The 9,465-nt window shown below is 44.2% G+C and overlaps 1 protein-coding gene across 2 annotated transcripts in view; it reads right to left on the bottom strand.

Moving 5' to 3' along the window:
• Nucleotides 1-3,169: 3,169 nt before the first annotated feature.
• Nucleotides 3,170-9,465, bottom strand: part of PRTG (protogenin) — an 82,218-nt gene continuing 75,922 nt past the window's right edge. For both annotated transcript variants that reach the window (XM_083712494.1, XM_083712495.1), the window contains one exon: nt 3,170-8,826. In XM_083712494.1, coding sequence (XP_083568620.1) covers nt 8,473-8,826 — 354 coding nt within the window. In that variant the 3' untranslated portion in view covers nt 3,170-8,472. The remainder of the gene's footprint in view (nt 8,827-9,465) is intronic.

The raw sequence follows: 9,465 nt of genomic DNA, 5'->3' as shown, positions 1-9,465 counted from the left end.
CAATAATCCACCCCCATATAATAATGTTATTAATTAAGGCCTATAAACTTTTATGACAAAAAACACTATAAATGTTCGAATAAAATGTTTTTAGAACAAAATACCTAAAGAAGGTTATCTACCCATAAATATAGGACTATGTGAACATATAGGACTTGTGTCTCTACTGTGGAGGCCAGGGACGTATGGCAGCCACATGACGGTCAAAGAGGGGGGTCTTGCTGTAACAAGAGAATCCACTGCTGGCTGATTTTGACACCTTCAGCCAACAGCTGCAAGCCATGTACACAGATGGCCAACCGCCTGATCCGGGAGCTAAAGCAGGGGAATCGGTTGGTGGAAAAGTATGCCAGTGAATTTCAGCTGCTGGCACAGGAATTGGCCTGGAATTAGGCAGCTCTAGTGGACCAGTTTCAAGAAGGGCTTTCAGACCCGGTTCTAAACAAACTAGCCCACACAGGGTGCACGGCGGACCTGCAAAACCTGATTCACCTGTGCCTCAGGATTGATGGATGCCTACAACAGCGCAAAGCCCGGGGCAGGACCCATCTGGTGGCACTTTCTCCAGGGGGTTCTGTGCCCCAACGTGCTCTGAAAGCGCCTCTTGCTGAGGAGCCACTGCAAATAGGGGGAAATCGCCCTCATCTTACACCGGCTGAGAATGAAAGGAGACGCAGAGAGGGACTGTGTCTCTACTGGAGTCTGGGGACGTATGGCAGCCACATGCCCATCAAAGAGGGAGTTTGCTCCCTGCCGGGGAAGCGGAATCCCCCTGGCTTAGGTGGGCTACTAAGCCAGGGTCTGGCTGTACTACTAGTATACCTCGCCCCACACCCTCCAAGCACCTGGTGGTGTCTGTTGCCCTGACAGCTCCAGGGAGACCAGCCCTGCAGACCTGGGCCATGATAGATTCAGAAGCTATGGCCAACTTCATGGGCATGGACTTTGCTACCCAGCAGGGAATCCCCAGAGATCCCACCCAACCACCTCTTGTGGTAGAAACAATTGATGGCTGGCTTTTGGCCCTGGGACTTGGGCAGCGGACAAGCTGCGGTTGCAGGTGGGGACTCATAGTGAGGAGGTGGGGTTTTATTTGGCTTCTGCACTCCATTTCCCCTTTGTGTTGGGCCTGGAGTAGTTGGAGGCCCATGATCCACACATCAGTTGGTCCCAGAGGACAATCAACTTTGGTGTCCTGGGCTGCTTGGGCCATGTCTGTTTGGCACCAGCGATCCTGGCAGTGGGAACAGAAAAGGATGGGCTTGCCGACCTGCCAGCCAAGTATGCCAAGTATGCTGATGTGTTCAGTAAAACAGAACCAGACCTCTTGCCACCTCATTGACCCTACGACTGTCCTATCAATCTGGCTCCTGGGTCTCAAATTCAAGAAGTCTGTATCTACCTTTTGTCGGAACCTGAATGGGCTGCGATACACAAGTTCATCACCAAGAACCTGCAGAGATGCTTTATATAACCCTCTTCCTCACCAGCTGCTGCTTCTGTACTATTTGTGCAGAAGTTGGGGGAGTTGTGGCTTTGCAATGACAACTGGAAGTTGTCTCGCTAGATAGTGAAATTCATGTTAAATTGCTGTTTTAGGAGTTGTTTTTAAAAGTCTGGAATGGATTAATCTGATTTGCATTACTTTCTATGGGAAAGTGCACCTTGGTTTTGGAACGGACTTCTGGAATGGCTTAAGTTTGAGAACCAAGGTACCACTGTAGTTCTAGTGGTAGAATGCAGGCAGGCATGCGTTGGGATGTTCAGAGATGCATTAGCACGTCTATAGTTCTGGCAAGATTTGGTGCAGTGCCATGTTTTTCCCATTTCTGTCTTAGTGTGGTGACACACCACATAGTGTGTGGGTGTTGGAAAGAGTACTGAATGCTTCATTTTGAGATGTTTTTTCTAGAGATAGGTTGCTTGAAATATACTGCCAGAATTAGCCATTAGAGAACTAATTTTGACTTGGTGTTCCAAGTGCAAACTGAAGGCGACACTTTTGGGACCAAGAAGAACAGAGAGAGAAATGTGAGAGCACCCACTTGGGAAAGGTTGGGGTGCAAGCAAAAGTAGGAGAAATAAAGTGAGTCATCAAAGTGGGCAATTAGGACCCCAATTCTAAAAAAGGTATGCAGTGCGCTGTTGAAAAGGTGAGCAGCGAGTGGGAGGGGACAGTCTTTGAGGGACCTTATAATGTAGCTGAGCAGCAAGGGGTGTGTGTGTCTATGCACACATTTGTGATGGAAAAAACCAAAACAGGAAGTGTCTCAAGATGAAGGTTGAGGTGCTGGGTATGGCGAGGCTTCACTGCAAGAGTGCATAATAAATATTTTAAAAATCTGAATATCATTGGCTTATAAAAATGGTCTAAACTTCTGCGAGACCAGGGAGAAGAGTCGGTGGAGGAAGATTGGAAGAAATTTAAAGACTATTTACAGAAACATTGTAAAATTAATGAATGTTAGAAGGATGTTGGAATGAAGTTATGTGGTTTTAGCAGAAATGTTATAAAGGATTAGGAAAAAACAGACTGTTAATTGGTGAAAGGATGGAAAGTAAAGTTACATTATATTAAGATAAATTACAGGACAAAAATTGGAAAAGATGGAAAGGATTTGCTGAAATAGTTAACCGAACTAGAATACAAAAAAGGGAGGTGTGAGGTTGTCAAGGAAACAAGCAAATGAAAGATAAGTTATGGGAAGGTTCGTTGTGTTTTTTTAATGGATTTTATTTTTTCTGTTTTCTTCTTTTTCTTTCTTTCCCCCCCCTTGTTGTGATGTGTTGTTTTGTTTTTGTTTAATATGGTGTTTTTACTTTTTCTTTTTGTAACCTTTAAAACTTTAATAAATATTATTTTAAAAAATAAAAATGGTCTAAACTTCTGGTAAATAAAAATACTCAGGTTCATACCAAATTGTGCAAAAGACTCAAAGGGCCTTTGTTGAGAAAGCCAAGAAGTAAGGGGCTGAGTTCCTCCTTGTATGGATTCTTATGATGGTCTGGGGAAACACTGCTGAGAGACTATTTTGTCTTCCCAAGAATGGTCCTGATGTCCTTATTTCAGCTTCCTCCCTCACTTGCTCCATGCAAAGCCCCTCCCCAAAGTATTGACCCATTGAAAAAACTGCAAGGACAATTACTCCTTGAAAGAAAAAAGGAAAACTTTTACTAAAAGAAACTTTTATTTAAACTGTGCAATCCATCAGTATTAGACAGCAGTTTTATAAACATTTTGGCATTTAAATTTCTACTCATTTTTGGCATGACATTTGTGCTAGTATAAGAACAAGCCTGAGGGGTGGGGAAGAGGAGAAACACACCAAGGTTTAACATTCACTATAATGCTATTTTTAAAAAAAGAATTTCGTTTTAAAAAAATCCACATTATTAAACAAAACATTAAAAAATACATTGAAAAAGGTACATTCATTATCAAGGCAAACACCAGCTGCCCTCATGCAATGGAATTCACAGAGCTGATCCCCTGAGTCAAATATAAAATTAATATAATTCAGCTTTGTCCTCCATTTGCCAGTCAGCTGTTGCTGCCCTTACCAGAAACAGCAGAAGGAGCGCCGGGAGCCAGAACACCCTTCGCAAAAGAAATATAGCTGGACTCCCGCACTTGCAGTTCATTCACATATTTAAAAATACAACAGAAACAAAAAATATTTTTGTTTTTTAAAAGCCTAGGTTTCATGAACAAGCCATTTACCAAAAGCACAAGGTGGGTTTAAGGAGTGTGTATGTGCACAAAAGACAGAAGGAAAAACAACAAATTCCTACTCGGTCCAAATCATGTTCAGATCAGATTCAAATTTGTGGATCTGGTTTGAGCAAGATTTTTTATATTGGGAGTGTGGCTGCGTCTGCTTGGCCATATCTTGGCTTAAAAAGCTATGATTGAGTGTTTGCCCATGAATGCAGCTCCTTTGTTCGTAGCTAGCAAACTTGGAAGTCTTCAATTAACCACTGTTTCCTGTTTTATCCAAACTGGGAAACTATGGTTATCAGCTTTGGAATAAGACAGGATGCTGAACCATGGTTTGAAGCTGTGTTAACATCCTAGTTGGTTCCAAAGCTGGTAACCATAGTTTCCTGGTTCAGAAAAAAAGATAAACTAAAGGTCAATCAAAGGCTTGCTGGTTCAGCCACAGCTTATCAAAGGGACTGTGTACACAGAGCAAAGGCATGTTCATATCCAGCAGCTGTTATTTAATCTTAAGTGGTAGAATAACTAAAAGGAACAAATTTGTAAAGCTGTCACAGGGAAATGCTTTAAATTTTCTAACTTTACCAGAAATAGTGCCAGTGCAGAGGTTGGGTAGATGTGTCTTTAGAAAATTCTTGCACTTGGCCCAGTGGCGGATTCTCACAGTACAGGACATGCACTTGAGACTCAAGAGAGATCAGCATCCCAGACATGAGCCAGGCAGGCTTTTTAAATCACGCCAGCTTCCTTAAAGACCTAAAGATTGCACACATACACACGCTCCTTACGCCAGCCCTGGCTTTTGGGTTGACATCACACTGAAAATATATAATCTGGACCTATGCTCATCCTCTAATACATATTTGGAAAAATTGGCCACTACACAAGGGAGAGAGTCTTCCCACCTCCAGAACTTGGGGTCTGTGGACAGTCATCACCAAACTAGATAAAATTCTGCCTGCACATTTTGCTCACAATTACCAGAGGTAAGAATAACAAGCGCAAAGCCTGCTCCCTGGACATCATGGCATCAGCATTATTGCCACATGGTCATGAGGCTGCCATTGGGGGCAAGCACCCATGGCTCAGCACACCGCTTATGCCCCCTGGGGCCACTCTTTCGGTGTCTTAGCATTGAAACCAATGGGACTACTCCAGAACATGCACTTTCCAGATAGCCTCATTTCCACCCAATTCAGATCCCACTGGGATCAAAAATGGTTCTCTGTTGGCTCTTCAGAGGTAAAGGAAATGACAGTTTTACTCAGCTATCCTTTGGACAATTTTAAAGGCCAAGGAAATTCACATTCTAGAAGAAAACTTCTGTGATAAAGGAGAGGCCCAAGAAAGAGTCGTTCTTAGAAGTTGTCTGGCTTACAACCCCTTCTAGGACTCAGCAGCGGAAGCTGCTCCCACAGCCATCACACCCTGGGATAAAGAAGGGTCTAGAATTATCCTTGGTTTTGCCGTATGGTGATTCAAAGGCAAAGCAAGTGCTAAGCGCCTCTCTGGATACAGGCTGGAGGGACACATTATAATATAATGCTAACTCAAAAAAAAAAAAAAAGGCAAAGAGACCTACCTAACACATCATGCCTCTATACTGAGGTAACCTTAAATATCTTTGGTTTTTTTCTTCATTTGCTGCTAAGTAGTACTTGAATAAAAGCTATTTCTTTACTGGCAGATCACCTTGTGGATAAAGCCACTCTCTTTAGTTAACTGGATATCTTTGGAAACTGAGGCAATTAACCCGCTGTCTGACTGACAAGAATTCCAGTAGAAGACACGTGTGAGGTAAAAGTAGTATCTTTACTCAGATGAGCCAAGATTTGCCCACACAAATGCAGGCAGACTTTTAATTTTCACAGAGCTCTTTGTGAGGCCTCACAGATTCCCGTGTAACTTGAAAGCTATCGCAACCTTATCCCAGTCTAAAATGCTCAGGGCAAGAGAGATCACGAAGCATCTTCCAGCCTAAGGGCCCAACAATGGCAGCCACCATCTACTACGGTTCCCACAGCCGCACCTGCTCCTCTTGATTATTCCCAGAGCAGCCGTGGAGCTTGATGGGTCTTTGGCATGAAACTGCTGAGGAGGGGGATCTATTGGCGTCACCCAACAGCATCAGGAAGGGGTCAAAAAGTGTCAGTACTTCACAGCAAATAAGTCTTTGGGAGAAGAAAATGGTTACCTTGGCATATCAGCCATTGCTAAGAGGCTCGCCAAGGATGCCAGGAGTTTCACGGCATGAACTGTGCCGTCTTTTGTCTCCTGGCTTCAAGCAGCGCACTCTCCACTGTGCCCGACACAGCTTTGTCCAATGAGACCAAAAATAAAATATTTGGTGAGACAAGTTTCTTTTTCTTCAGCAAGTAAATATATATATATATATAACACATTTAAAAATATTATAGTGTATCTAATACTGGACTGTTAAAAGAGCTTAGTTGCTGAAGAAAAGGAAAACAAAATTACACTTGGAAGTCTTTGGAGATTTTATATGCTGAAAAAGTCTTATTTCAATTTTCTTTAAAGGCTGTCTTTTGTAACAATAAAGATAGTTAACATTGTAGAACTAATTTGGACCATAAACTCCTACAGTCCATAGAGGCCCCTTCTCGTTTGGTTCTCTCCTCCTTTTGGTTAGTAACTACTTAGGTAATAAAATGTATGCAAACCTATAGTTTTAACTAGCTCAATTACCATTATTTTTTTGGGAAAATATGCAGCTTTCTTCTCTTTTCTACAGAAAATTCTTTGGTACAAGATTATTATCATCTTTAAAGCCTTTGCGTCAAGAAAATTGTGAAAGGTGAACAGGTCTTGTCTGGTACAGCGCTAGCAAACATACACCTGCATTCTAAAGATCTACAGAGGCCAATTCACCAAAGAAAAATGAAAAAGGGTAGGTGGGGAGAGATTTGTTAGTTCCCCCTCCTCTTCCCCAAACATACCTGCATACTGGCTCCCATCTTAATATGGCACAAGTGGACATTTTTTTGCTGTCCGCAACAGAACCAGGGATTTCCCTGGGAAGTTAATTGCCAGTATTGCGTTCTTTGGAAAAAGAAATGAATTCTGATTGGGGGAGAGGAGGGGGAGATCTCTATTGACTGGCTCCCAACTTTGGTGAATATAGCCCTCTCTCTCTCTCTCTCTCACTTGCTTTCTCATTCACTCTCTCGCATTCTCTCCCAAACTTAAAAACAAAATAATACACAATACCCTGTCAGTTTGCCTCACATTGCTGCAAGACAGCTTAAAAAGTAACAAACTGCGCCCTGAGTACGGGAAAACAATAATACTAGAATAACTTTAAAAGGAGGTAGTATAAAACAGGAGTTGTGTGGGTATGAGGTGGCAGAAACAGGTGCCCCCCTCTTCTGAGAAGCTGTTCAGCTCAGTCTCTGGCTCCTTTGTTCTAAGAGAGGCCTCGGCAGAGCTCAAGCTGGCCTGTGGAAGGACCTAACGCTTTTCATAGAATCATAGAATTGTAGAATTGGAAGGGATGTGGCCCAAGCCCCTGCAATGCAAGAATCACAGCATCTGAATCTGAAGCAAGGAGCCCTGAGCAGGGCTGGGGAGCTCAGGACTGGCCAGAAACAGACCTATGAGAAGAGTTTCTGAGCACTTGAGACCCTTTGCACCCCACAACCTGCAGAGCACATTTAAGGCATCTTTCTGTTCTCTGAAGCAACTTCACGAATACTAAAAAAAGGCATAAGGCAAAACAGTGATTTCATAAGATATCTATATAGTGAAAGGCACCATTGCTCTGAAGCATGAGGAAACACTCCCTTTTTAGCATTACCTGCCTGGTGGGCGCAAGTCAAGGAATAGGGAATAACGGCTGGGCCCGAGCGATTCACCACAGCATATCCTGACCAAAAAATGCTCGGCTGATGTGATCAGAAGAAGAAGGCACTGTCTGAGGCAGGTTGGGGGAAGGAGGAGGGAGATGTGACCCTCAAGTCTCAAAAGGAAAGCGATTCAGTGTTTGGGAGCTCAGGGGCTGGCTTTTACTGGCCCCCTCCCAGGGCTGCAGCCCTGAAGGCAAAACAACTCAACAGGCCCTGGCCTCTTGTGAAACAATCATAAGAGCCTGGTCTCCCTCGCTAGGCAACCTTCTAGGGGGTTTGGCAGAAAAGGCTGCAGTCAGAGTCCCTCCTTCCAGATTCTAGTCTGGCCCTGGTCCTCTGCTCCTGCCCCATGGAGAGGCTCCCCCCCGCCTTTTCCTCAAAGCCAGAGCTTCAGCTGAACATCCCTGCTCACCTGCCGACACAACTCCTTTGGATCACACACACACATTCACACCCTACACATAAAATGGAGGGGAAATACATGGGACTACTAGGAAGTTATCGTCAGTTATGTAGCCGAGACCAACTCTCAACACAAAAAAACATGAGGTAATGCCACCCGGCAAACTGAGGTAGATATTCAAGCAAAGGGATCACCTTTGCTCCAGTGATAGATATATAGATATATAGATATATAAAAACTTCTCTTCTTCGCTCTACTCAGAAATCCGTACTTTCCTTTCACATTGTTGAGCACTGAACATTCAAAAAGCGTGAGTTTTAACACATTTCTTAAAAAAACAAAAATGGTCGACAGAATTGCGGGATCGCCTGTTGGCCACTCAGGGTTCCCACTTAAAGCTTTGGCTCTTTGTTCATTGTCCTTTGAACAGACACACACAGACATACAGACACAGACACAGACACACACACGCCGCTCTGGTGGCAAGCTCAGTTTTGTCCTGCAGGCAGAAGCTGGAGAAGTGGCCGCGGACTTTGGTCAGGAGGCTCTTCAGAGGCACTCGGGAGTGGACACACGGGGGCACTGCCTGCAAAGGAATCGGGGGTCACTGGAGTAGCACTGACGCCCACAGAGAGGTGAAGTTCTTCGTTGGACTCGTGAGAGAACCTTCCAGAATCACCGGTTTCGTGGCTTTCTTCACTGTTTGCTGAATGCTCTGTGTCAGCAACGATGCTGTACGCAGCCTGGTAGTTCGGCTTTTGCTCTGGGGAGGCATCTTTGCCAATGAGGACGGCAGTGCCCGACTGATACAAACACACTGCTTTTGTAAAACATCTCTGGGTCTGGAGGAAACACAGGGAGGAAAAGCATTACACAAAAATAAAGGTGCTTCTAAGGCAGAATAGACCAAAATAGAATACAAGCAACACCCAAAAGCTTTGCTGGTAAAAGGTGAACACTGAGATCCGGAGTAGGAAACACATGGCCAATTTTGGCCTTCTGGGGGTCCAAACTGGCTCACGAGGCCATTTCTCTCCCAAACCATGCCTATCTTTTGAAGTCAATTGGAAATGCCTTCCTGCTTCACTACCTCATAGTAGGGCAAGCTGGAGACTGAAATAAACTGCAAAGAACAACATCTTCTCTGACTAGGCCTGGTCCTACCATGAGGTTGTCACCTCAGGTGTCAGATGCTGGAGAATGGGGATTGGCTGCAAGCTGTGGGAAAATACAGCCCCGTGTGCCACACAGCCTCCCCGGGACCTCAGGTGTGGTGCAGGTGCAGTATGCCATGTTGAGGTAAGATTCAACTGCCAATCAAGTCTGATTCGGCACACAGGATGGGGAGAGCTGCCATGAGGCGCTTTGCATCAAGCAGCAAATTATCTTGAGCCAACCCTGTCTCCAGCCAAAGGAAAGAGAAGCTCTTGAGCTATTTGAGATTTGAGGATTGCCCTTGTGATTAGTTCACTTTACAAAAT

Source organism: Podarcis gaigeae (genome assembly GCF_964106915.1).
Source record: "Podarcis gaigeae genome assembly, chromosome: 14".
NCBI lineage: Eukaryota > Metazoa > Chordata > Lepidosauria > Squamata > Lacertidae > Podarcis > Podarcis gaigeae.
The sequence above is the reverse complement of the archived record's forward strand: the minus strand, read 5'-3'. Positions and strand labels throughout refer to the sequence as shown.